This window comes from Fusarium proliferatum, assembly GCF_900067095.1.
Source record: "Fusarium proliferatum ET1 genome assembly, contig: FPRO_scaffold001, whole genome shotgun sequence".
In the NCBI taxonomy this organism is placed as follows: Eukaryota; Fungi; Ascomycota; class Sordariomycetes; order Hypocreales; family Nectriaceae; genus Fusarium; species Fusarium proliferatum.
This window is the reverse complement of record NW_022194790.1, coordinates 5,304,600-5,330,195: the sequence shown is the minus strand read 5'-3', so window position 1 is coordinate 5,330,195 and position 25,596 is coordinate 5,304,600. Positions and strand designations below refer to the sequence as shown.

The following is a 25,596-nucleotide window of genomic DNA, read 5'->3' as shown; positions in this document are numbered from 1 at the left end:
GTGTCGGTGGCAGCTCAGATTGCGTCGTCGCGGCGGGCTATTGTACGTATGCTCGCCATAAGTCGGTCCATGAATTCCATCGATTCACCTCCAGGGACGTCTGCAAAATCTTGTTGTCCGGAAGAGGTGCTCGTCGCCGGCACCGTTGTACCGGTCGCGTGTACCAAGTTTGAACCCGTAGATGTCAACGTGCTATCCCGGGAAGGTGAAGCACCCTGCTGTTGTGTTGGGGCTAGGGCTGAACCTTGCGAAGAGATCTGAGCAACGCTTGGCAATCGCGGAATTGGAATGGGGGTCTTGGAAACCTTGGTCCCAAGTTTTTGATTGCCCATAGGTTGCCCATTCGAAAATGTCTGCTGAGATGCCCGAATCGGTTTTGCAGCCTTGGGCGTAGAAGGCGAGCCTTTGCTCTCGGCTTGTTGCAAGATTGGCTTTCTGGCGGCAACAGGAGCAGGGGTCTTAGATGTAGGCGCCATCGAAGCCAAAAAGTTTGCAGGCAATGGTACTGGCGACTCTTTCGGGGGTATCTGGATGGGCTGTTCAGCCGACCCTTCATTCCTATCGAGAATTCCAGGTACTTACCTTGTATTCCTTGAAAATCGTCCCAATCCTGGGTTTACTACTCTGGTTAGGGGGCTGAGTGGTCTGTGGGGACTTCTGGTGAGGCTTTTCTTCAGCCTTCTGTGGAGGCTTCTGCGGAAGCCTCTCTTGGGGCTTCGGAGTCGACTTATGCGGCTGCACCTGGGGCTGTATTGGTGCCTGTCCTTGCGCTTGTATTGGTGCATGCGTTTGCACAGGCATATGGGGCAAATACTGTTGTTTTATCGCAGGCCGAGGAAACTGGCTGAAGCTAGAGGTGCCAGTTCCTGGAGACGACATGGGCATTTGCTTCAAGTTCGGTTGTTGGCTGATCCGAGGCTGGCTTACAGGAGACGCACGGTGGCCATGCCCCGGAGAATAGTGTTGTTGAGGCTGGTAGGCGCCGAAATTCTGATTGCTCTGGAATCTATTATCCTTGATTGTGCCGTTGAGATATGCATCCTTGTTGGCCATAATATGAGCCCTGAGGTTGCCCTCGTACCCGTTGGTGAAGCCTCCCCAAGGAGCATATGGCGTCCGGTACTTAGTCGAGTCCCTACAGAGGTTAGCAAAGGACGAATTTGTTGAGTCGATAACACGTACCTGTTGTGGTTGACCTGGAAAAAGGGATACTTTTGGAATATAGATACATCTGCCTGCGAAGCCACTCTTGCTTGTGGTATCTGGTGGTGGTTTACAGGTGCCGGAGCCTGATATGGTTGCGGATAGGAATGAGCTACTCCAGGATGACTAGGGGTAGGTGCAGGAAGGGCAGAGGTATGTCTTCCGTGCCATTGGTTCTGCTGATAATGTGGCAATGTGTTCGCAGGACTCTGTACCATGGGTGTGTTTCCGGGAGGTGTATATGCGGGCGATTGCCTAACCTCAAACCTTTGCGCAGAGTAGGCGGGAGCGGCTTGTTGTCCTGCAGGTATAGGGTGTGCATACGGATACCGATAGTTCCCGGGCTGTTGCTGGACTGGAACGGGCGAAGGGGCAGCTGGTGTGAATCTTTGAGTGGTGAAGTTGCCCATCGCAGGGTAGTTGTTAGTAGCAGGGGTTCGTGGCTTGTACATATATGGCTTATCAAGTCGCGCTGCAGGATAAGGGATGGCGGGCTGGTAGGCTTGTCGGGGAGGATATGCTGGAACCGGCCTTGCGGGTTTGACGGGTTTGGGAACTGTCGATAGGAAATTCCCCCTGGGATTATGACGTTGGTTGCGAGGATCCTCGGTGAATTGGGCGCGGGCTTCTGTCGATTTCTTAGGCAAGTAATACCAAATTTGGTCGGGTTTGCAGAAATCGATCTTGACTTGTTCTTTGTTTGCAACAGGGTGGCAGTTGAATTCGGCCCAAGTGCAGCCTTCAACGAACGGATCGTCCTTCTGGGGCTTGCCGTCATGAAGTCGTTTTGTTTTGAGCTTCTCCTTGGCCTTCTGGGACGCGGGCATCGGAATGGCCTTTGCTGATGCCTTTGGCAGACGATAGTCGGCTGGATCGGGTACCAGTAGCCATTTCCATTCGACTTCAAGGCGGTCACTGCAAGCGGTTAGTTTAGATTTGACGAGATCGAGTTTCTGATGTATTCGAGCATACCCATTTGGCAAGATGTCGATAAGCAAGGTTTGTTCATCGTGCCGGTTTTCAACCACAACACCAGCAAAGATGTCTCCCTTGAAATACTGCAACTGGCAGGTCTCGCCAGGCTGAAGCTTTGAAGCTGCCGTCCGAACTCGTGAGTCAGTGTCCAACGCATCTCCATCAAGCTTCTTATCTCGCTTCGTCCGATGGTATCGACAACTGAACTCAAAGGCCTGTTCCTTATATTCTGTGCCATCTTCGCCGAAGACTGGGATCTCTTCTTCTTCAACGAAAACACCAGCTGCGGCCGCGCATGTTGCATGATAAGCCCGAGCGCATCTCTTTTGGGAGCATTGAAAGCAAGCGCCTTGTTTAGAGCGGCAATAAAGACACTTGAGTTCGAATCGATCTTTGTGGATTTTAGACACGTTGACAACTGTCTCCTGTCCATCGATTGTTTCGGTATACGTCTCTGGCAGATAATGCGCGCAAAGTCGATGAGCTTTTCGGCCATCATCTGTGGGCAATAGATCGGCCGACGGAGTGTCGTTGGGGCAGAGGCAGCAGGGTGGTTCGACCTTCGATTTGAGACGAAGCCTGATCTTCTTGACCTTGCCTCCCTTCTCGCCAGGAACACGCTTTCGCTTACGGCCAGCCAGTCTGAACTTGACACCAGAGCCAGAAGGTGGTGTGGGCATGCCACCTTGTTCATCTTCGTCATCTTCCTCTTCGTCCTCGGTTTCTTCATATTCTGTTTCTTCTCCACGTAACTTGCGCTCGATGTCGTAGACATTAATCCAGACACTGTCTTGCGCTTCAGCGCACTCGCACTTTTTGGCGATTTTGCCGATGTCTAACCAAGAATCGAGTGCAAAATTGACAGCTTCGGCACAGTTGTAGCCCAGGTTGTAGCCAGAATGGTATCCATATGGATAGGTCACGACGAACTCTCCAGGGTAAGATACGCATTTGTTGACAGTGATGTTATAATGCGATTTTAAATGTTGAGGCGAGATGAGGAATCCTTTGTGACGAAGAAACTGGTCACAGGCCTTCGCATCTGTAGGCCAGATATTTTTCATCGCAGCCTCGAACCGGCGGGCATCGGCTTGGGAGATACTATACCACTGCTTGGGAGCACCAAAGTGAAGATAGTTAATACTGTAAAGATCAACATCTTCAAGGTGCCAAGCAAAAGTTGCTTTCCACATGCCAAGGTAGAGATAAGCGGTGTTGACTCCTGGAACCTTTTCACCCAAGACATCCAAAAGATTAGGCAGCTTGTTCAAATTCCACTGTTCGGTCGATTCGTCAAAAAGCGTACCCATCAGATCAGCGCCGTAGAGGGGAGGTGCGTAGGTGAGGGTCTTCCAGTAAGCCCTCTCAAGCTCCTCACAGCGCTCGGGTGTATACTCGGATATGTCCATCTTGTAATCCCAGTCTTTAAAGGCAGCTTCGTCGATCATAGCGGATCCCTCTCGGCGACTGTATTTGCGACGGGCCGAGACTGTTTGTGTCTTGGTTCTTGCCTGTCGAAGGCCACCCATGCGACCAACAGTAGGTTCATAATCCTCCTCAACCTCTTCACCTGGGTCCTTCTCTACTGACTCGACAGGTTTGTCCTCAGTCTCGGCAACCTCTGGCTTGGGTGAGACCGGAGTCATAGGCCGGTCTTCATTATCATCCGCCTGTTCTTGCTTGAGCCGCCTCCCCCTGCCTCCTCGCTTGGCAGGTCGCCCCCTACCTCTCTTCCTAGGGGTCGAAGGTTCGGAAGGTTTAGCCACAGTTGCGGTCGCAGCTCGAGTTCGTGCTTTAGGCTTCTCGGCGTTGGCGCGTCGCTCACCACGTCTAGCCGGGGGCTGGTGTTCGCTCTGGTCGCACAGCTGGCGCCACTGGGGCAGATTATAGGATCGTCCGTGAAGGATGTTGACTTGGCGATAGGTTCCATTGGATCCCATGATATCTTGCTTGATTGGCTCTCGAACTTTAACCTGCTTCACAAGGTCGTCGAGTTTGGGAAGGGCATCTTTCCATTCTTGTGGGGGGATGACTTTAATGATGCCGGATTTCATTCCATAGCTATCGACGGCTTCCATCTGGAGGATACATTAGCGACGGACACGGGGTAACTTGTAGTCGACGTACGAAGCGCTTAAAATCCTTGAACTGGTGCATGGTGGGCTTGAAGATAGGAACAGCACCAGACCAAGAATCCGGCAGGACCTCTCCAATGTCAACCTCTTCGTCAGCATCTTCCTTCTTATCGTCGCTGTTTACATTGTCGCTAGGAAGAACAGGCTGCGGTGGATCGCTCAGGATGGGTTCGTCTTCAAGATCGCTCAACTCAGAATCTGAACCATCAGACTTGGCCGTGTTGTTGCTATCGGGAGGCGAATGCAAAAAGGTAGCGCCAGGTTGAGCGGTCGTAGGGTTTTTGGTGTTGGTATCGACAGGCGCAGTCGCAACGACCGTATCTTGAGAATGTGGTATGGCAGCGACAGCAATGCCAGCGTCGATCGACGTGGACGTCGACTCCGACATGGTGGGCGATCACGTCGCAATCAGCGACGCTGCCATTGAGGGAGGAATTCTGAATTTCGGGTCCGTTTCTCGTTGCGGCGTAGTACAGACGATTGAAAATATCGATGCAGTGAAAAGAATTAATTACTCTGTCAAAATACTTTTGCGCTGGAAGTGTTGAGTACAACGGACGAAAAGGGCGTGAGCGCAGAGTTGGAAAGTGGTACAGTGGGTGAGAACCTGAGTCTGAGTGGCAGGTAGGTACAACTTTACTGAAGTTGGTGGTCAGAAGGGCAGGTGATGCGGATTGAATTGTTAGCGGGCGAATGAGATGGCTCGCTTGGAAGTATCTTCTTAGCTTATCCTCGGTAGGCGGTACCTGTAGGCCTCGTACTGTGCTAAGATTTCAACTTGGGCTAAATGCAAACGGAAGAAACAGGGCAGGGAGCCGCAAGGGGTAAGAAAATATCAGACTTTAATATCAGGTGTTAAAATAAGCTCAGCAAAAGGTATCCTAAATTTGTGTCAATCTGCCCAAGTTATTTTGTCATCCCGGATCAAGGTCCTGAGTTTTCTTTCCTCCACTCCTCCAGGAGAGGTACCTCCCTCCTGGGCCCGCTAAACACGCATCATTCGATTTCGGAGGTTTCCATCATCATCGTAAACTGGCCCCCTTTTTACAAACGCATCAATTTTTTCTTTGGAGGGTGTTGGCATAAGCAGGGCGAAATATCTAATTGACTATTGACTATTGAACTATCGAGTACCATAACTGATGGTGGTCTCTTATTTGATACTGAAAATGTTGTGACTTGTTCTGTTTTCTTGACGCACACATAGGCTTTGTTATGCATTGTTTAAAGATCTTCCATCTGATGCAGCTTGATCAGATTGATAAGATTGGCATCTGAAACCAAGGACCCAAAAGCTGGGGACATCGCCCACTACCGATTATCCTGGCCTGGCTTTGTCCCACCTTACGTAGGCGACATTAGCTCACGAGCACCTCACCCCCATCTGTGGTCCCCTGCTTCAGGGCTGAGTTAAGTGGTTGTTAGTTGCTGTTGCCATGGCTCCGCTTCGTTCTTCATCTTTAACTCACTATATTGTGTTGTTCCACCCGAACAGCTCGTAGTGTCTATGTCTTGCATATGCATCCCTACATGTAAGCTATCATGATTCGCTCGAGTTGACCATTGAGGGTTGTCACTTGAACAGATACTTCCATCCCGACGTCGAGGCTATTGTATGACAAACTCAACTTGATCCATTGTTCCATTATATTTCCACAGCACGTTCTATCTCACCTTGCGGCCTCCTTTGTGTAGTGTTTATCTTGGTTCCTTGAATATTTGACTGACACACCAGCGACGGGACTATCGGAGGAGATATAGCTCTTGAAGCTTTCTCCTTTGCTCTCCCCCACAAACCGCTTCTAGACTCCATATGGAGATTCTGGTTCATTGTTCTCAAGTCTTCGTAGAAGTGCTCATGTCTTTGTTCGTAGTCAACCACTGACGGTATTCTCGAGCTGCGCTCCTTTCCCCATAGTAAACTGCTGATCAAGTGTGCCAGCCGAGAACTTATCTGGTAACTCACAAACGGTATCACTGCGATAGCCTTTGCGCAAATATGTGATGGATCGACTGTCACTAGTTGTCCATGAGACTGAGCTTTAGTCTCCTTTGTTGAGACGATGGGGTTGATGACTAAAAGTGAAGAAAGAGTCCACTTCCGTGCCTTATCGTGCATGATATGATCGCGAGCTAAGAACCTGGAGGGTGTAGACGCCGACGAATTACTCCATCGTGATACAGTCAAGTTAGTAAGTCACACAACACATGTGTATTACATATTTATTTGAAGGGCCTAAACTGCTCACCTCTGTTGGTCCTTGGCTAGCCAATTGGTCACATCATCAAAGTGGTAACCCTAGTCAACTCGTTATTCTGTGTACTGTCTTCATTTACTCAAGTCACAGCTCGGCCACTCTTGAGTAGACTTTGAAATTGGTTAACAAGACATGCCAGGAGGGTAGCAATCCTCATCCCCGGGCTCCGAGCTTGTTGTATCAGGTCTAAGACAGGAGCGCTAGATGTTATTCATGAAGACGGTGCTTCATAGATTTAAAGACACTCTTCATACTCTGAGCCAGATTATTGGTCCGGATCCGAATGGGCTGGTATCGAGCCGACATATTTGTTTGGCTGCAGACATTGCACAAAATCTGATAGACTTCCAAAAATATTTGTATTAAACATTCATGCGCTACAGACTAATCGTGGAGGCTCAACACCAGTGTGCCTTGTAACGAATCATCGTATCCTACCTACTAGGTATGCAATTTGTATTTGTCAAATATTTTATGTGTATTCCTCAAAGCTATCTCGGGTTACCAATATATAGAAAAGGCTTCGGGTCATTCTTGTGTACCCAATGCCAACCAAGTTCGCAGTTGCACTAAGCCACACCAGGGGGTGAGTCTCCGTACCTCTAAGTCGCGATAGTACATGGATACAAATGGATGTAGTAGGAGACACTGAACATCTCTCACTCATAGAGTGACTGATTATAAAGCTGTGCTCAGCGACACAAATAAGTCACTGCAGGAAGTCAAAATACTTGTCAAACGCCAACCGGATATCAAGGAGTTGGTGTTGGGCCCATGTTAGTCACTTACAAGTGCCGTCGGTGGGCGCAACTAACTCCGAGCTGGCTTCAAGACAACTGACGTCAATATCCTGTTTTACCAAAACATATTCTTCGTATCAAAGAATTAGATTTGGCCTTCTGCTACCGTAGCCCTGTCTTACTCTCTGTCACGAGGATGACCTTCCATTGCGCGACCTGCAAACCCCGCCGTAGTAAGCATTCTCTTTACGGATAGATCTGCGCAGTCAGCGGTCAAAGCCAAGCCAAAAGCGAGCCTTGAGTCTCGGTACTTTTTATCACGAATGAATCAGTTCCTTGGCTGTTTAAAGTCACTGACTCAATATATCTTCCATCGAGATCTTGATCATTGCAATTGACACCGGGCTTATCGTCTTCCCAGCCACCCCTATCCGCTCACATTCACCCCGCACTCAGCACTATCTTGGCCCTTTTTAAACTTACAGCATCAAAGAAGCTGGGCTGCATCCTTTAGCTCAGCCATTGGATGGCATCATGGTGAGCTGACCTATCTCATCACTTGCCGGCCCTCCATGGCTTTATCGTGCCCCCCCGCCCGCTTCCAATGCCAGCCTTGTTGGAGGAATGCCAATGGAATGTTGCGAGGAGTTTCTGTGCCGCTGTGACTAGGCGTTGGCTACTTGTACATGAACCTCGGTCGTGTTAGAGCTGCATCAGGCGTTGGGTGGATGGATGACGGTCAGTTGCAGGTAGCTGCAGCTTGTTCTACCATAAGCTACCTACCTATCTATGGCCCTCACCTCTTTTGAGCTGAGCTGGGTCTTTGCCTCTCTTCTCTTTCAATTGCCTCTCACCTCTTCTTGGTGAAGGAAGAGCTTCGCCTTGATTATCTACCTATAGTTGACCTCCCACTGTATTGTCGTAAAAGACACAGCCCTAAATATGATCGTGTTCAAGCTCTTCGCAGCTTTACCTCTCGCCCATGGCGTTATTGCACAATCCGCCGGCACTGGAGAAAAGGTCTGGGCTGCCGTCGCATTCATCAACCATGGCGAAAGGACACCCGTAATAGCCAATCTTCGTACCGTATTGACACCTGAGGGAGCTCAGCAGATGCTGCGACAAGGCACTGCATTCCGCGCTCGATATATTCCAGACGGTGTGAACAACTCCGACTATCAGAGCATTCAAATGGCTTATCTCCAGAATCTCAAGCCCGATGTGATTGACAACGACGACATTGACATCATTACTCAGACAGATGAATGGGTATCGACTGGTGCTCTGGCCTTTATGCAGGGCTTCTATCCGCCATCACCAAACGCATTTGACAATAGCACTGGAGGCGAAGAGATTGCCGTGAACCTGGCTTCTAGCGATAACAAGACTGAATATCCGCTAGACGGATATCAATACCCCAGTATTCGAGCCCCTGGTTATTACGATCCAGAATCAACAGCGTATGCTCATTGACCTCTCCCTACCTCAATTTGACTAATAAAATACAGACTACAAGGCACTTATAGATGTTCAGCTTGGCAGACAGAGATCACCACAAACCTAACGCAGGAAAACGGGCTCGACGAGCTCTATGATTCAACTCTGCCCTTCTATCAAAACCTCTTCTCTACTGCTCCATTTGATGGCACAATTGACATTGACTACGCCAATCTCTGGAACGCATACCAGCTCTGGGAATTCGTCGATTATCAGTATCGACACAATGAGACTGTCCACGAGGGGCTCAAAAACGCAAACTCAACGCTGTCTTTTCTGAACACTTACGCCTTGTCGATAGAGCGCGCACAAAACAGCTACCGCGGCTCAGACGACGACAGCGAACTTGGTGCTCTCTACTCTGTCGCCGGCCGAACCATGGCGTACAAAGTCGCATCGCAGTTCAGGAGCAACATTCGCTGGGGAAGCAGCTACAACAAACTCACACTCATGTTTGGCTCTCTCGATCCCATTGTGAGCTTTATTCAACTCTCAGGTCTTGTCACCCAAGACAACATGTTTCAAGCGCCTTGGTCAACGCTCCCCAAGCCTGGCGCAGCATTGGTCTTTGAGCTCTTTGGCGAAGATCCAGATGATCCTGATAGGCAGCCATCCACGGATAGTCTTCGTGTGAGAATGTCCTACCGTGCTTCAGCAGACGCAGACGAGTCTTTCCAGAACCAGCCCATCTTCAAGTCTGGTCCTGATGGTATCGCATACTCGAGTTTCATACAGACTATGAATAACCTTGGAATATCACCTAACCAGTGGTGCGACGTCTGTAGCCCGACACCTGCTCCTTGGTGCATCACCGTCGACTCGGATGGCTCTAACTGGGGAGATGACTCTTCAATTGGGCCAGTCATCGCAGGAGTTATCGGAGCAATCATTGCAATCGCTGTTCTGGGTGTTCTACTCCTTTGCCTGTGTGTCTGCGGCGGTCTTCGGCTACGTCGTAAGGGTCCTGAAGAGTCAACACACAGTGCCGCTGCTGTAGGGGCTACCACAGGAGGCTTCAAGGGTCCAGAAAAGAAAGATGGCGATGCGGATGTCGTGGTGACAAAGCAGGGCATTCACCATGAGCGCGTCGGTAGCTGGGAGCTCCGAAGTCCAAGCGAAATACCTCCTCAGACTTCTGGAATCGTGACCAAGGACATGGGATCTCCTCCTCAGAGACGATCGTTGGATGACAGTGACGACGATATCAGCGTCATGAATGCGGCACCAGTGAAGGCTCGCGAGAGTGTTTGAGTAAGTAAGGGCGAGTGGACAGGTAAACTATACGGAGGAACTTGCATGCATGGTTATACCCTTTGATTCTTACAATCGTTCGAGCTATTGATACCTACTTGGATGGATTTTATAGGCGTTGGTATTGGCGAATTTGCATATACACTCGTTTGAAGACGTTGATCATTGGCCATATGTGGCATAAACTGAAAGGACTGTTACTATACAACAGGTAGTTCGACTGAACTGAGACTATCACTTGAATACAGACCGAGTTTGGACATTTTATGAAGGGTAAATGGTCGGATGCCAAGATCGATATCATGATTGTCCTTGGAATAAGTATCTTTGGACACCTTCGTTTAGTAAAATGACAGATAATGGATGTTTATCCTAGGGGTATCTATATCTCACACGCCTCACACAATAACAAATTCCTCCTCTTCAACCCCATCAAGGTCAAAAACCTCCCCATTCATCATCCCATGTACATAGCACTCCCCGACAAGTATCCACGTCCCATCATCCTTTCTTCTCAGTAAGAACGGTGTTCTACCTCCATACAACACAACAACCACATCTTCAGCTTGCATAATATCCGGCCCAACAACAAACCATCCCCCAAAAGTTATCGCAAAACCCCGATATCGCGTAACAAGCGTTGCTTCATGGCTCCACTTGAACCCATCTCCCGTCTGCGCAAGCTCTTGTATCTCTGGTGAAACGGCACCAGGTTTATCCAGCGCGCGAATAAGATACGCTGCACCGTTCGCGAGCCATTCTTCCTTGGGAATACTCTCATATGGCCGTGAGCGATCTGCTCCGATACATGCGTTCGTGAGTGTTTGCACAAGGGCGAAGAATGCTGAGTCGCCGTTTCGATAGCGTTGTCGTAGGTTGAAGGGTTGGTTTCGACCACAGATATCTCGCCATAAGGCCTCGATGGGGAGGCGCAAAGGGTTGTTGCGACGGAAGTGAAAAGCGTTATTCCAGAAAATCCACGATGGTCGACGGATACGATCCAAGCGAACACCGTAGATGTGAAGAGCTCTTGTTTCTTCGTTGATACATAGTTGAGGGCGATACTCTCCTGATGATCTATGAGGAGTCACGGGGGTACCCATGAGGTGCAGAGGCACAACCCGCCAGTCGGGGACCCAAGTCGGTAGATCTCCCCTCTCCATAATTCGTTTCTTGTAAGTAACCGGTATAGCATGGCAAGCGGACAAAAGCAGAAGCGATTCGCACCCGGAGAGTTCTCTGACCGCGACGTCATAATAGATATCTTCTATCGATCTGCTATAATCCGCCACCAACTCTGCAAGGCTCGAACTACCAGTGTGGATGGAGAAATGGCCAAGAAAAGCGTAGACATGGTCTCGAGGGTCCTTAGATAAGAGATGTCTTGCGCGGTGAAGTTCGTATATGAAGGCTGCGCGGTTATGGTTGACATCGTATGCCTCCTCTGGCTCAACGAAGCGTTGATATAGATACCGGATGTTGGGTGTGAAGACAGCAAATCGTGAGCGTAGGAAGTGGTAGGTCGTATTCAAGATGCCTGCAACTGACGATAGTACCTCCCAGTCGATCTCTGCATCGCCCCAGTAAAGAGTCGCTGGTGCTGCTGTTCCTATTTCCTGAACAATCCATATACGATTGAACTATTCTCGTCAGTATAAGGCTATTCAGTGTCTCTCATAAAACTCACCCATGGCAGTCTCGATAGATTCGAGAACGGCACCCAAGGTTTTCTATCCTGGCTCAACAAATCTTCTGAATGAGCTCTTTTGAACTCGTTATGTAGTTCTTCATCATTAAACACTCTATGAAGGTAGTGAACCATCTCCATAGCCGCCTGCCCATGCCCTACCTTGTCTTCTCCGAGCCATACCAACACATGCTTCGCTCCCTTGTAGATAGCATTCATCAGACTGACTTGCTGACTTCGTTCGGCAATATCATCCTGGTTGATGCAGACTTGATCCGCCCATAAGCGTCGCTGGGTAGTTGCATGTCTCATACGGCGTAGAGCACCCTCAATGCTCTCCGTTAATGGCAGCGGTTTCCCATCGCATATAATCTCAGAGGATCGACCACCTGTGCCCCAGCAATATGAGATGGCTTCATATTGTGGGTTGAGATCAAGATTCTCAAAGCCGAGGTGGCCAACTAATGGGTCATTGCCCGTACCAGGCTCAAGAGTGAGAATGCGGATTGTAAAGTTATTCGTGAATGGTGTATAGGCGTATGACTCTGGAGCTGTTGGTTCTGATGGCTGGACAACACCGGCCATGGATGATAGCAAAGACACAGTCGAGCAATGAGACTTGGTTCTGAGAAGAGTCCTAGAATGAGATGTTGAACGTTGATGGTGAGAAATGCCATGCAGACCGAAACTTGAAGGCCCAGTTCTTTTAGATCGCTTTCGCGAAACCTCAACCGACGGCGTGGATTTAGTTTCTTTGTAGATCGTCAAATCACCAGCATGAGTTCTTTTTCGCAGAGCACGTCGACTCCATAGTCGCACTGGAGATGTAGACTTAAGGGACATTGCAATTATCACTGAACCAGAAAAGGAATGATACGGTACTTAACAGAACCAACAAGCGGTTACTAACATGCAACACAGCCACTCGCCATGGTTCTTTTGCGGAGATCCATGCAGCCATTCTTTACAGACAGCAGTAGGTCAGCGCTAATGTCACGTTATAGATGCAAGAGGTTATGCAGGGCATAGCACATCACGTAGGAAATGGGACAGATCATGGCCTTCAATGTTTAATATGTGATATCGAGCGGCGGTAGGCCTTTCTATCTAACTATACACAACTTTCCTGTGTCATCAATCGTTCCAAGTAGGAGATAAAAACAAAATAGATAATGCGGTAACACCTCGCATGGGCGATTCATCCTTTGTGCCAGTAACGCCTAATCCCATCCCAATCCGCTGGGAATCCCAAAAGTTACAAATAAGAAAGTAATGAAGCGCTTAGTGCATGTCCTTTTCCCATTCCCCACAGTCCATTAAACCACTCTCTACAGGTCCATGGTAAGAAGTTCTAACCTCGATGTAACAGCGTCACAGCTCGCGCTGATACGTTGCACGCGAGCCATGGCCAAAGCAGCGATATATTCTTCCTCACCGGCATCGACAAGTTCGAGACGGGCAAGTACCTTTTCGGACTCAACGCCGCCAAAGATGTCAACGTGCGATAGACCCTCAGTATCAAACTCCTTGGGTTGCTCACTGGTGGTGGTAGCGGTCTCAGTATGGAACAGTGCGAATTCAGGATCAGACTCAAACTCAAGATCAATAGGGGCGGCGTCAATGGGCTCAGAAACCTCGGGCTTCTCGACAGGGCGCTCAATGGTGGGCACCTCAAGCTTCTCCTCCTCGGAGTCGAAGATGGGCTCAGCGAAGTTGGAGGTCTTGCCAGAGAGAACAGAAGCGTCAATAGCATCAGGAAGCTCAGGAGTATCGACAACAAAGACCTGAGGCTGGAAGTTGAAAGAGCCATCAAGAGTGAGCATGGAGAAGTCCATGTTCTGCTCAGGGATCATAGCCATGCCAATCTGGTGCTGAGAAGACTGCTGAGCGTTGTAGGGGTTGATGTCCTTGGGCACCTGTCGCTGCTCAGGTTGAGGCTCGACCTTGAGCTGAGGAGTCTGCTGAACAGCGGTAGGGTTGCTGCTGAGGTTGTCCAAGAAGTTGGAGAAAGAAGGCGAAGAGAGAAGCATGCGGGTGAGGTCAGTCAGACGCTTGTTCTCGTCCACGAGAGCACGGTTCTGAGCGCGGAGGTCACCGTTCTCGCTGACCTTGTTGGCAATCTCAGTCTCAAGCTGAGTGATGTATTCTGAGGCATTGTTAGCAAACGGCTTCGATTGATCGTCGCGGAGAAAACTTACCCTTTCTGCGGGAACGGAAAGCGCGAGCGGAGACCTTGTTGCGAAGCTGTCGTCGCTCCTTGCTGCTGAGCTTCTTGCCCTCCTCGCTAGCCAAGAGGCGCTCATCCTCATCCATCTCCTCTTCGTCCTTCTTGGATCGGGGAAGGTTGGCCATGGGGCTGGTAGCCTGGCTCTCAGGCATTGAGGGCTTGGCTCGCATAGAGTTCAGGAGCTGAGTAATCTTCTGCTCAACAATGGGGTCGGTAGGCTGAGGGGCCTTGCCACGAGACTTGGGCTGCGATGCCTGGCGCTGAGCCTGTTGTTGCTGCTGAATGATCTGCTGCTGCTGTCGCTGTTGTTGCTGAGCCTTGACAAGAGCGGCTTGGGAGTGAGCACCAGGCCAGAGACGGCCGTTGTTCTGTGTGGGCAAAACGGGTGGTGAGGGAAGGCCAGCGTTCTCTTGCTCGATGCTGCTAGGGTCGACAGTGAAAAACTGTTGCGTCTCGGTCTGCGACTCGAAATCCATATCCATATCCGAAGCACCCAAAGTAGCCTGCGAAGGAGATGTGTTGAAATCAAACAGATCAGCCTCGGGGCTGAAGGTGGTTAGGTAGTCGATGTTGCGGAAGTCTTGGTAACCAGTGTTGTTCGTCTGGTTAACGGCCATTGTGTTGGCGATGGCACCGGGCACAAAGCCAGTCTGTTGTCGGTACATGTCATAGTTGTGACTGGGGCCGCTCAAGCTCTGGGCAGTTGTGGTGGCGGGAGCAGCGACAGCGGCTGAGATAGGGCTCGCGAAGGTAGCCTTTGATGTTCCTGATGGTGATACTGAAGTAGCAGGAGATTGGAAGTTATCGTACTCGGTAAGATCGAGGAGAGCGTCGATATCGACGGTATTCTGGCCAGGACCCGACATGTTGTTGTATCAGTTCGGCGATACCGGAGGATGTAGTGTTTGATATGAGTAAGATTGAATTCGTCGCCCAAGTGATGATCAGTGGAAGACTCGAGTATTGTCGCGATAAATTTTGTCTGTTGTGTTTATCTTGCTTAGAAGATCGTTGAAAAGTAATGGTTGTTGAGAGATGGAAGTTCTGTAACAGAAGCGATTGTTTGGAAGTTGAGAAGGGGAAAGATGGAACCAGGCAGAAAATCGGGAACTGGGGAGGGACCGTGTTCTATGAATGGGGTGGGTGCCTTGGTCGGCGGTACGTACCCGCCGGGTCCGACAACATGATCCCCCGGTGTGTCAGGGAGGGAGAAACTGGTGAAAGCCACTGAAGCCCACTTAGGTAATCCACTATAAACATGCTCAAGGCCCCCAACTTCAGGGACTCGGCCCCTGAATTGATTCCATTCGAGCGCTATGAACCGCTAGATCCAGGTCTCTCTGTCAGGTAACGCCGGCCGTTGTCAGGGCTGACCAGGGAGCAGGGATAGATCGGCGGCCGGGAATCCGACTAGTGAGGGAGAGGAGCGAGGACGCGTCAGCTCTTTTCTTGGGTTGTGCAAGCCAAGGGTGGGAGTCAAGGGCCAAGGAGGTGGATAACTCATTGAGGCAGCGCCGTAACTCTAGAGGCCAATCAAGATGCGCCTCTGACGACCGAGCCTCTCAGAGACAGCAGCGAGCGTATCCCTGTTTCGCCGTCCGAGGGGGTGCGGAGCGAACAAGGTGCGAGTCTTGCGAGAGTCTAGCTCCAAGAAGAGAGCGAAACGAACGACCAGAGACGTCTGCGGCCTGAGGATGACGACGCTCAACTGCCCCTTTGGGACAGGCTTGGTGCCAAAAAGCCCATGATGGAGGCATGGCGCTGGTCTTTTTGGCTCCTCAGAGTCTCATTGCTCGTCTTTGGCTGCGCTTTTTCGTATGCATTTCTGGTCCACAGTCGACTTCACCTGCAGATGCACCTACGAGCTTACGTCTCTCATCCTCTGAGGCTTCGTGGCCTGGGCTCAATATGGTCAAGCCTCAGGCTGATTATTCTTCTGCCTACGTCTGAATACCAACGTCCCCTCCTGTTTGAGGTTATCAAGCTTGATGCAGACAAAAGCACGGCTAGATAATTCCTCCGGCCAATAGTTCTGGTACGGCTCAATGTGATAAGGGGAGATCAATCTCATCGTCACCGTTAAATCCGGCGGCTGCTCCAACCGGACGGCAAAGCGGCAGCCCATCGCTATCGGTTATCATGGCTTGCTGGAATGCTCGTCAGCAACTTGCTACAAGAAGCTGTGTGAACTCTGCAGACAAACAACAAATGCATACCAGCCAATTCACTGATCAGCGTTGGCGGGTGCTGAAACCTGTCTTCCGTCCGACCCGAGCGTGGCTGTACAAAACAATAGAATTGTGCCCTTACACTGGCTGGTATGCTTTCCAAAGCTTGTCTCCTGCTTCCAGAGTCCACTATTACGATGCTCAAGTATAGATGCAGCTACTTTTCCTCTAGCGATGCGTTGCCAACTCAGATCATCAGGGAAGAAACGCTGATATGATTCATTTCCCTTGATTCTTGCTCATTTCAATAAGAAATGAACAGACAAGGCCTTGCCTTACCGTAAAGACATTGCGGGGATGACCATCTCCATCAATATCATATATCGATTGCACTGCCACCGCCCTCATATCCCAAAATCCCACCACCCCAAGCACAGTCCATTTCAGAAGCCTGAAGAGTCCCCGAGTTCATCCCACCGTTCACTTTTCCTCTTCTGCTCTACGCTGCGCTGCGTCGCTGCTGGCTGCTCCATCTCTCATTGCTCGCTCTTTATTCCTGTTTGCTCACTGTCATCTACTGTGCCACGCTGCTATAATCGTGTAAACCCACACAGCCATATCAGCGGGCACCCATTGGGCTGTGTCATCAGAGTTGGAGTCTTGGCTTCCCAAGTAAGCTCAATGATCGTCGTTCTTGAGATGGCTCGAACCACTCATCTTCTCTGGTGGTTTCCGTCGTACCACAAAGAATGACATCGGGTGTTAATAACGCCGTTATGCCGTTGCCGGACTCTAGATCTTGAAGGCACCGAGTAATCTTTGGCGTTTACAGTGCTGCTAGTATCCGTACGGAACGGATCTGTGTTGACATCCAAGCCTCAAACCCGGGTTGTTTTTTTCGCCACTCCTCAACCAATGAGTGTTGGATTCCCGTGACAAGACAAACCGATCGACAGTCTCGACAAAAATAGAACTTCCCAGTTTGTGGTCGCCCTGGCACTGGCTCAACTGCCGCCCTGATTATCTTCTCCACTGCCCCTGACGATGATGGACAATGACACAAGAGAATACGGCGTTTGCCGTTATTATGAGTTTCATCCAAAACGCTTTGCTATGCACCAACCGAGACCTGTTTCACAAAACGACGGTTCTCCTTTCGTCGACAGTGGTTCCGTCACTTCATCCCACATACCGGAAGCCTCGAACAAGCTTTGGCTAGGGGGTTTTGCCGTGGCGGGAGTCTCGAATTATAGTCGATCGACTGATTATCGGTACCAGGCTTGAAACATCTGGTTCACGTTACGGCTCGAGAATTTACCCCTTTTGGGTTTATTCTTTGAGTGTTCAACCATCTACGATTTCTGATCTGAAGTTCTTGATTCAACCTTGTGCCAAGACTTCGCTTTCGCTTTACTCAGATCTAATACAACTGCCGGCGGTGATGAGAGCTTAATCTTGACGATCCTGGCCAAAGAAGATTTTAGCATTGATTAAATTTCAATTTTCGCATGGTTTAAAGAGCACAGCCCATGCAATTAGCCACCTTGGTATGCTGGCCTCGACATCGCCTAAAGTTCTGAACTTTTCCAGAAGCTAGATCATTAGCGACTCCAGTTCCAAACCGCAAGCACATAGCCTCTGCCAAGACCGTGATAAGGTAAGAGGCAATGAGGCTTGAAAGTTGTCTTTGCTGTAATAAAAATAGCTCCATGTGAATGAATATTGCTTGCGCCTCAATGAACTCGAGATCGAGACGGATTCAAGGTCACATGTTGCATCACGTGTGATATATCACATGACCATGAAATTGGTTAGCACGTGATTGGCTCCGTGAGACAGCCTGCCTCTAGTTTCAGCCTCTTGAGGCCATCCATCAATGGCCCCATTCGCCTGCATCTGCATGCATTTGGAGAACGTCGTCGGAGCCTTACGTCCTACAACCGTGCGCGCCCAACTGCACTCGCGCCTGAACAGTCGTGTCTGACATATTCCTCGCCCGGCCAAAGTGTTAACTGGAACGCGCTTATCGGTTTGTATATACCGTTTCTGTCTATCTATCTGTGCCTTGTTGCGACTCGTGAAAGATTGAAACAGTTTCGGCCGTCACATTTCGTTGTTGCATCGCATTGCATAGCATAGCAGAGTATTGCGCAGCATCGCTCGCATCGCGACAGCCTATTCTTTTTTGCTTGTGTTCTCCAACTTTAAAGATACGGTTACCATCCAAGCTTGCACTTGCAAATAGGTACTGCAAAGAGCATCATCCTCTGCAAGCATATCGCGTTCTACTAGGCCTCAGAAGGTCCTATCAAGTTGCTATTTCAGTTCCCTCATCCGAACATATCAACTGAAAATCTATCACTCGCCACTATGGTAAGCTGACCATAGCCGTACAAAATGGGGAGAGAAAAACGAAACCTGCCCGCGGCTGTGGCAGGTGGCCCAAAGGAGAGGCATAGACGTGCACAAAGATCTCAGTATGATCATACAGCACCTGTTCCCCCTGGCTTTGTTGCCAAACCAGCTCTTCCAAAGACAACGAAACATCACTCGTACTTCGAGTTTGTTGAAAACAAGGACAAGAAAAAGAAGCTTGAATTCCAGGTATAATGCGATTGTTGCGCAACGAGGTCATCACAGCACTCACCACCATGTATAGATCACTACAAAGAAAACACCCCCTCCTGGTTTCGAGTTTGTCCCTGCCGGCAACCCTGAACTAACTCAAGCATGCAAAGAACTATCCCGAGAAAAAGATGCCATGATATTTATCGTATCGGTATGCAAAACATAGATGTATTGGTCTCAGCCGTCTGTTACTAACCTCGCCACATGAAGAACGCAAAAGAAGCATCCGGCTCAAATATCTTGGCTCACCAAGTCCATCGCATTGGACATCATGTTAGAGAAACAATCGTCGAGGAAGCCCGCGCGGGTCTAGGGCATGTCATGGAGAACATGCTTGCAGCCGCTTGCGGTGTTCCCGAACCCATCCCCGAATCTCAAGAGGAATACGATGCACAAGTTGACGCTGCCTTACGCGATCTGTTTCCCAGAATCCCAAACACCGATCGACGGATGATCATTGAACATGCTTTCAGACGTGTTTGTCCCCCTCCCTAACACCTTCATACAGACAAGGTATTTATTATTATAGGATCCAACCAACAAAAACAACAAGGAAAAAGTAGGCCTTTCGGAAGACATAACACTCGCCCGAAGGGTTCAACTTGCGGTCCTCGCTCACATTCGTCATACTCACACAAGGTATGACACTCTGCTAAGGGAGACCACATGGCAGAATGCTCGCAAAGTTGTTGAGGCCCTTTGTTTAGACACCCTCGTCAAGTGGCGAGGAGATGAGGAGAGCGGTCGGGACCAGCTGGATGAGATATTGAGGGAAGTCGTTGTGATTTCCGACTCAGAAGGTGAGGAATCTGGTAACGAGTCCGACTCATCAATCGAAGAGGTTGTGCATCAGTCTACAAATCCCATTCCCAGCAGGCCTGTACAGAATGTCTCTGGCCAGGCCGGTCCCGGTCACCACCAGTCTCCCAGACTTAACCAGGGCCCACGAACACCTGCCACGCCAAAGCCAAAAGGAAAGGTGAAGAAAACAAAGCGTAAGACATCCGCCGAGAAGAAAGGACAGCGCGGATTCAAACGGTACCAAGCTGCTTGGCAAGAAGCCATTGACAGAAGCCGCAATGTACAAGAGCCAGCTCCCCAATCTCCCCAAGGGCCCTCCCCTCAGTATACCCGTGGTCAGCCGCCGCCTAAGGCTCTGGTTCCCTTGGGCAATGAGTTGCCTGCTCCATCCCAGCTCAGAATTGTTTCTGGAGGTGCGGGACCTGCACCTTATGAGAACGGTTATGTTGGGAAACCTCAGTATCCTGCAAATGGCCATTTTATAAGCTCGGGGCCACAAGTTGCCCGCAAGGTAAAGTCACCATTTTATGACGCGCCAGCTAGCGCTCATCCGCCTGTGTCGAGAGTGGCCGATCGATTACAGGATATGTTGGTGCAATCCATTGAGCCAGCGTCTCCTGATACTATGAAACCGTCCTTTGTGCGTGCAGTACCCCCACGGGGACAGGACTTCAGAAATGAGCCCCCTATGACCACCAGTATGCAGCATCCAGTTATCATATCTTCTCCATTGCGAGGCCCTCCTGCAAGAGGCGAGCCCATGGAATTATCACGACCTGTAATGGGTGAACCGTTGGTTCATGGAGATAGGCCCTACCAAACCTCTGGCCACAATCCGTCACCACCCCGTGGTCACATGTTCGATGCCCCTGCGCATCACTATAATACCAGATCTCAAGGAATACCTGCTCCTCCGGCTCCTTTGGATCCTTCACATCGTTATGGTACAAGATCGCATGGAATACAGAACAACCCAGCGAGGATTTTAGTAAGTCGTCGGCCATATGACGAGCCACAAAGACCGGGAATTCGTGACACCCCTGTTGTCATGGAAGATCGTGGTGGATTCTATGAACGAGTTCCGGTTCATTCAGCTGGAGACTTGCCATCGTCATCCCGTGATGAAGTAGGGCCTGGCTTTAGACTTGCTGCGGAGCCATATAGAGTTGCAAGAGAGCAACAGGCAGGCCCTTGGCAGGAGAACTCCCGGCTAGTACCGGGCAACCGAACCAACGCAGACATTGAGATGATCCCCATCAATCGCGTATCTCTGGAAGATCGACATCGCCCTATCGTAACGGACAACCGGGCTGGGCCAGCCCGTGTCCCTGTGGCTTCAGGAGCTCGAAGTGATATTAGAAGCTACTCCGAGCGAGACCCTCGTCCCGTCCGTTATAATCCACCTGGCCCAGAGCCTCGTTCCGTTATAAATCAGCCGTTAGCACCAGGCTACGAACCATACCGCGAGGTGTAAGCAGATTGTAGCTCGTCAAATCAGAAAAACACTCACATGATATAGTCGTTACGAAGAACGAGTACCCGAACCCTTTCAGCATCGGGAGCCAGTGCATCGATACTACCGAGAAGAGCCCGTTGTTGGAGGAGACGGACGACCTCGGCCACTGCACCCGCGTCGAATGGAGGATGTAATTGTGCTTGAGTAATGCTGCAAGATGATTTGGAGAATTGCGGATACTGCTTGTTTTGCACATCATAATGCATGTGCATAAAGTATTTGAGCGCGTTGAGCATGGAAAAGGCGTTGGAGGCTACATTGTTGATATTGCAGTCCGGCAAAAGTGATGGCAATGGAATGAACTTTGAACGATGGCATGATCTGATGATACCCCGGTTCGGAGGAAAGAATTGACTACTACAAGAACTAGTGTTTGAATTGTTAGACGTTTGGACGAGGCCTTTTACTCCCCATGATACGACGATGAACCGTGTACGAATGAACTTCATGATTGCTTGACTTTTATTTACCCTAAAACCGCCCATGATCTAAACTCGAACTTGAAAAATAAAACGAATACCGCAACCTCATGACGCATCGAATGGGTATAACTATGGCATCTAGTTGCGTCCTCTCCTAGGCTTTCCCACGCCAGACACTCCGTGTCTCTTCTCAACACCAAGTCCCTTTCGTCCTGCAGCGATGCCTCCTCTTCCACTCTTTCCACCACGACCGGCTCCTCTACCGCGGAAGCTTCCACGGCTACCCCTATCCCGTCCAGGGCTGATCCTGCTCTTGACTGCCGCAACATCGTTGTCATCCATCTCGAAATCCTCGTCATCGTCGTCCTTGGTGCGACGGTTGGAGAACTTGAGCTTGCCTCCGCGACCGCGCTTGGCAACGTCCTTGCCCTTGAGAGCAGCAACGTAGGCACCAACACCTGAAGCTTCAGGGTTGGGCTCGTCGACGTCCATGGCACCCTCGTCATCACTATCCTTGCCGAGGATGAGCTTGCCGTCAAGGTCGACCTTGGCCTTGGTGCGTGTGGGCTTGCGCATCTTAACGGGCTTAGTAGAAGAGATGTTGGCCAAGGCCTTCTTGTCGAGCAGATCGAGGGGTTCGTCGTCGTCTTCAACAATGTATGTCTTGCCACCCTTCTGGGCCTTCTTCTTTTGCCTAGGAGCCTCATCTTCGGATTCACCATCATCATCATCAGAGTCACTGCTGTAAAGGGCCTGGTCGTATTCGTTCTCGAACTGGCGCTTGGGCTGAGCCTCGTCGTCGTCACTATCGTCGCCGTCGTTCTCACCCTTGGCAGCATCCTTCTTCTTCTTGGAACGCTCCTTGGTCTTGCGGATGTTGACGATCAATTTCTTGTCGTCATCAGGTGTGTTCTTGTGAATATTATCATAACCAAAGCGACGGACCATGCGCTCCAGGATGTGCTTGACCTTGGCCTTGAAGTGGCCCTTGTGCTCATGACTCCAGACAATGAGATTGGGCACGAGAGTTGAGAGACGAGGAAGCATGAGCTCGACAGGGAGGCCAATAACGCAGACCTTGACGAAGCCCAGGCAGCTCTTGACGATCTCTCGGTTGTTGGAAGTAAGGAAAAGATCCATGGTCTGGACCAAGTCAGATAGAGTAGCGTCGCTCAGTTCGCTTCGAAACTCATATAGAAGTCGGCTGATGGCCGTAATAGAAGCTGAAATCATGTGAGGTGTGCTGCCAGCCAAACCAGCGCTGACCATAGTGAAGAACTCCTCGATATTAGCGGTTCCAGCAGGGGCATCGCCGGGCATGTGAGGAACCTTGCTGTTGTCGATGGGTGTTCCATTAGCCTGGACCATACGGTGTCCCATGCGAACCAGGAGCTCATATGCTGTCTCACGGGCACGCTCATTGTTCTCCTTGCAAGAGATGACAACTTCGCTGAGCACAGCAGGAATGAAGTGAAGGGAGGTGTCAGGAATGAAAGGTAGGAGGGCGATAATGGCCGCAAGGCGTTCTCGTCGAGCAGGAGCTGAGACCTTCTCGGTGCTAGAGAAGATAAGTTGCTGGAGCTCAGCACTTCTCTCCTGAAGAGCAGCCTTTCCGATCTCAGAATCCGCTAGGCGGGGGATGAGCTTGTAAGCCTTCTTCTGAAGTTGAGGCTCCTCCTCCTTGTTGATGATGACTTCGGCAATCTTGAAAAGAGCAGCGAAACTTTCCCTGGGGAGATAAACGGACATTGTGATGACGAGGTCCATCAATGTCTGGGCTGTTGAAGGCATGTGATCCTTGGACTTCTGGTTCTCTTTCTTCTTATCCGCTGGCTTCTCCTTCTCCAACTCGCTGGCAAGCATAGTGCTGACTCGATCGAAAGTCTCCATCAACTCCGCGTTGGGTGTGATGCTAAGGAAGGTGTTGATGGTCTGAAGGATAGGACCTCGGCTTTGAGGAAGAGTTTGCGTGTAAACGTTGAAGAGGACTGCAAGCATGTTGCCTGCAAAGTTGGAAAGGTACTCAAGGTTCTTCTTGGCATCAGCACGGCTAACTCGGCTCTGAAGAACGAGATCCTCCTCCTGGTCCTCAATATTGGCAATAGCTTGGTTGGACTCGATCAGAGTCTTGAGCGCTCTGCATACATCCAGTCGCAGCTCAACTTGCTTGTACAGGAGGTTAGCCAAAATCTCGGCGAAGCCCTGGTCGAAAGCATCGGTAAGATCCAGAGGAAGATCGCAGTATCCGGGAAGAGTAGACCAGATCTGCTGGACAACTGTTTCGTAAATCTTGACCTCCATTGTCTTCTCAGCCTGTCCATGGTCAAGAACCCTTTGAAACATAACCTCACTGAGAGGAACCATCTCACTTTTGAAGTGAGCTAGGTTTGTGTTGCTAGTGTAATCTCGTAGAATAGGGAACATCCAAGCACGGCCTGGCTGGCCCTTTGCTGGCTTCGCGAGGTTGAGAGGGAGAATTGAGAGAACAGCCTCAGGACCCATTGCTCGGATAGCCTTTCCAATCACCTCGTCAGCCTCCTTCTTGTTGCGGAAAGAACCGTTCTCTCGAATTTCGCCGATAGTCTTCGTGACGTTCATCATGATAGGGTAAGACCTCCATCTCAAAGTATCGAACATGGCTCCCAAAACGTTGAAAGTCTGGAGCCAGGCAGCCTGAAACTGAACAGTCAAAAGAGACTCTGCTGACTTGGCCAGCTTCTCGAGAACCTTCTCGTCAAAAATTGAAGGTTCAAGGATAACATTTTGAGGGATACAGTTGGCCATGAAAGACACTAGACATTCTGAGGCGGAAATTCGAATATTCTCGGAGGGTGCCTCAAGGAACTGTGCAACCATATCAAACAGCTGGGGGAGGTTCTGGAAAGTCTCCTCAGGCTCGACCTGGGCGGAGACATCGTATCCTCGGGACAGAATGGCGAGCCACGGGGGAACAAGCTGGGTGTCGTTGGCAGCTGGTCGCAATTCGGAGATAATTTCCATAAGTCGTGGGAGCTTGGCTGATGAGACCTCATCTGTCATACCCTCGAAGATCATCTCGAAAATCTCGAAAGACGCCATGGTCATGTACTCGTTTCCGCTCTTTGCGATGCCCAAGAGGAGTTCACACAGAGACTCGATCTTCTTGCTAGGCCAGCCACCACTGGCAGCCGCGACAGTCTTGACCAGTTGAAGAGCGTGGATCATAGCAGGGTCATGGCTAACATCAGCCTTCTTTCCCTTGCGCGCCTGCGCAATCTTGCCGGCGAGATCCTCTAGGTTTTTGGTAGCAGTCTGGGCGCACATGTCGGCAGCAGGGTGATCCAGGGAGGGACTCGGAGGCGGGTTTCGAAGAACCGTCTTCAGAGCATCTTGCGACCTCTTTCGCACCTTTGGTCGGTGGTCAACAGACATGTTCAAGAGTCCAGCAACAGCTCGTCGAGGACCGATCTGGGAGACAGAAAGCTCCCAAGAAGCGGCATCCTGGGCCAGAAGAAGAGATTCGAGACATCCTATGGACGATCGCAACAACGGGGCTTCGGCATCCTGCAACAAAAGTACGGGGGCGAGAAGAGTAAGAATCTGTGTAAACTTGGATCGGAGCAGAGGTTGTGGGGCATAAGGCGTAACGACGTCGAGAAGGTAGACGACAGGAGTCGCCAATTCCGGGTTTACAGTGTCATTGCTGTTCGCCTGCTGAAGGAGGGCGAGAAGAGCGGCAAAGTATCCTGTTGGCGTAGGAGCCGTGTTCTGTTCCTTGAGAGTCGACTCGACGGCCTGAAGTACAACGACAGTCTACAAGCAAAAGTTGTTAGTGTGCGACCCAAGATTGAATACGCTGAAAAGGACAAAGTAAAGTGAAACATACCCTCTTCTGACTCTGAAGTCCAGGGGACTTGATCTTGTCCAGCTTTTCAGCCAGAGAAGGGGTCGCCATCTTGATTCTGAGCAATTCAATGCGCAACCACCAACTGGATTAATCGTTCGGTGAAAAGAGACCCCAGCCAAAAATTCCCAAATTTTTACTTGCTTATCGCACCCCGCTGAACCGATAAGAATTTGATGTGGACTTTCTCGGTGGATGAAGCTAG

The 25,596-nt window shown here is 50.3% G+C and overlaps 8 protein-coding genes across 8 annotated transcripts; 3 read left to right on the top strand and 5 right to left on the bottom strand.

The window, feature by feature from the left end:
• Positions 1–14: 14 nt before the first annotated feature.
• FPRO_00352 (uncharacterized protein) lies at positions 15–4,701 on the bottom strand (the record flags this gene model as incomplete). The annotated part of the gene is made up of 5 exons (XM_031225487.1): positions 15–527; positions 583–1,135; positions 1,183–2,118; positions 2,176–4,256; positions 4,306–4,701. 5 exons carry the CDS (start codon positions 4,699–4,701, stop codon positions 15–17), a joined length of 4,479 nt encoding a protein of 1,492 aa, XP_031076118.1.
• A 1,257-nt stretch (positions 4,702–5,958) lies between these two features.
• On the bottom strand, positions 5,959–6,432 carry FPRO_00353 (uncharacterized protein; the record flags this gene model as incomplete). Its single annotated transcript, XM_031225486.1, has 1 exon — positions 5,959–6,432. The coding sequence occupies one exon, from the start codon at positions 6,430–6,432 to the stop codon at positions 5,959–5,961; it is 474 nt and encodes a 157-aa protein (XP_031076117.1).
• Positions 6,433–8,253: 1,821 nt separating this feature from the next.
• Positions 8,254–10,059, top strand: FPRO_00354 (uncharacterized protein; the record flags this gene model as incomplete). Its single annotated transcript, XM_031225485.1, has 2 exons — positions 8,254–8,771; positions 8,820–10,059. 2 exons carry the CDS (start codon positions 8,254–8,256, stop codon positions 10,057–10,059), a joined length of 1,758 nt encoding a protein of 585 aa, XP_031076116.1.
• A 398-nt stretch (positions 10,060–10,457) lies between these two features.
• On the bottom strand, positions 10,458–12,589 carry FPRO_00355 (uncharacterized protein; the record flags this gene model as incomplete). The annotated part of the gene is made up of 2 exons (XM_031225482.1): positions 10,458–11,699; positions 11,747–12,589. 2 exons carry the CDS (start codon positions 12,587–12,589, stop codon positions 10,458–10,460), a joined length of 2,085 nt encoding a protein of 694 aa, XP_031076115.1.
• Positions 12,590–13,074: 485 nt separating this feature from the next.
• FPRO_00356 (uncharacterized protein) lies at positions 13,075–14,839 on the bottom strand (the record flags this gene model as incomplete). The annotated part of the gene is made up of 2 exons (XM_031225481.1): positions 13,075–13,892; positions 13,945–14,839. The coding sequence occupies 2 exons, from the start codon at positions 14,837–14,839 to the stop codon at positions 13,075–13,077; spliced, it is 1,713 nt and encodes a 570-aa protein (XP_031076114.1).
• Positions 14,840–15,231: 392 nt separating this feature from the next.
• FPRO_00357 (uncharacterized protein) lies at positions 15,232–15,665 on the top strand (the record flags this gene model as incomplete). The annotated part of the gene is made up of 2 exons (XM_031225480.1): positions 15,232–15,320; positions 15,437–15,665. 2 exons carry the CDS (start codon positions 15,232–15,234, stop codon positions 15,663–15,665), a joined length of 318 nt encoding a protein of 105 aa, XP_031076113.1.
• Positions 15,666–18,538: 2,873 nt separating this feature from the next.
• Positions 18,539–21,234, top strand: FPRO_00358 (uncharacterized protein; the record flags this gene model as incomplete). The annotated part of the gene is made up of 5 exons (XM_031225479.1): positions 18,539–18,745; positions 18,801–18,920; positions 18,980–19,246; positions 19,299–21,040; positions 21,090–21,234. 5 exons carry the CDS (start codon positions 18,539–18,541, stop codon positions 21,232–21,234), a joined length of 2,481 nt encoding a protein of 826 aa, XP_031076112.1.
• A 412-nt stretch (positions 21,235–21,646) lies between these two features.
• Positions 21,647–25,442, bottom strand: FPRO_00359 (putative ribosomal RNA-processing protein 12; the record flags this gene model as incomplete). Its single annotated transcript, XM_031225478.1, has 2 exons — positions 21,647–25,300; positions 25,374–25,442. The coding sequence occupies 2 exons, from the start codon at positions 25,440–25,442 to the stop codon at positions 21,647–21,649; spliced, it is 3,723 nt and encodes a 1,240-aa protein (XP_031076111.1).
• Between the last annotated feature and the right edge of the window lie 154 nt (positions 25,443–25,596).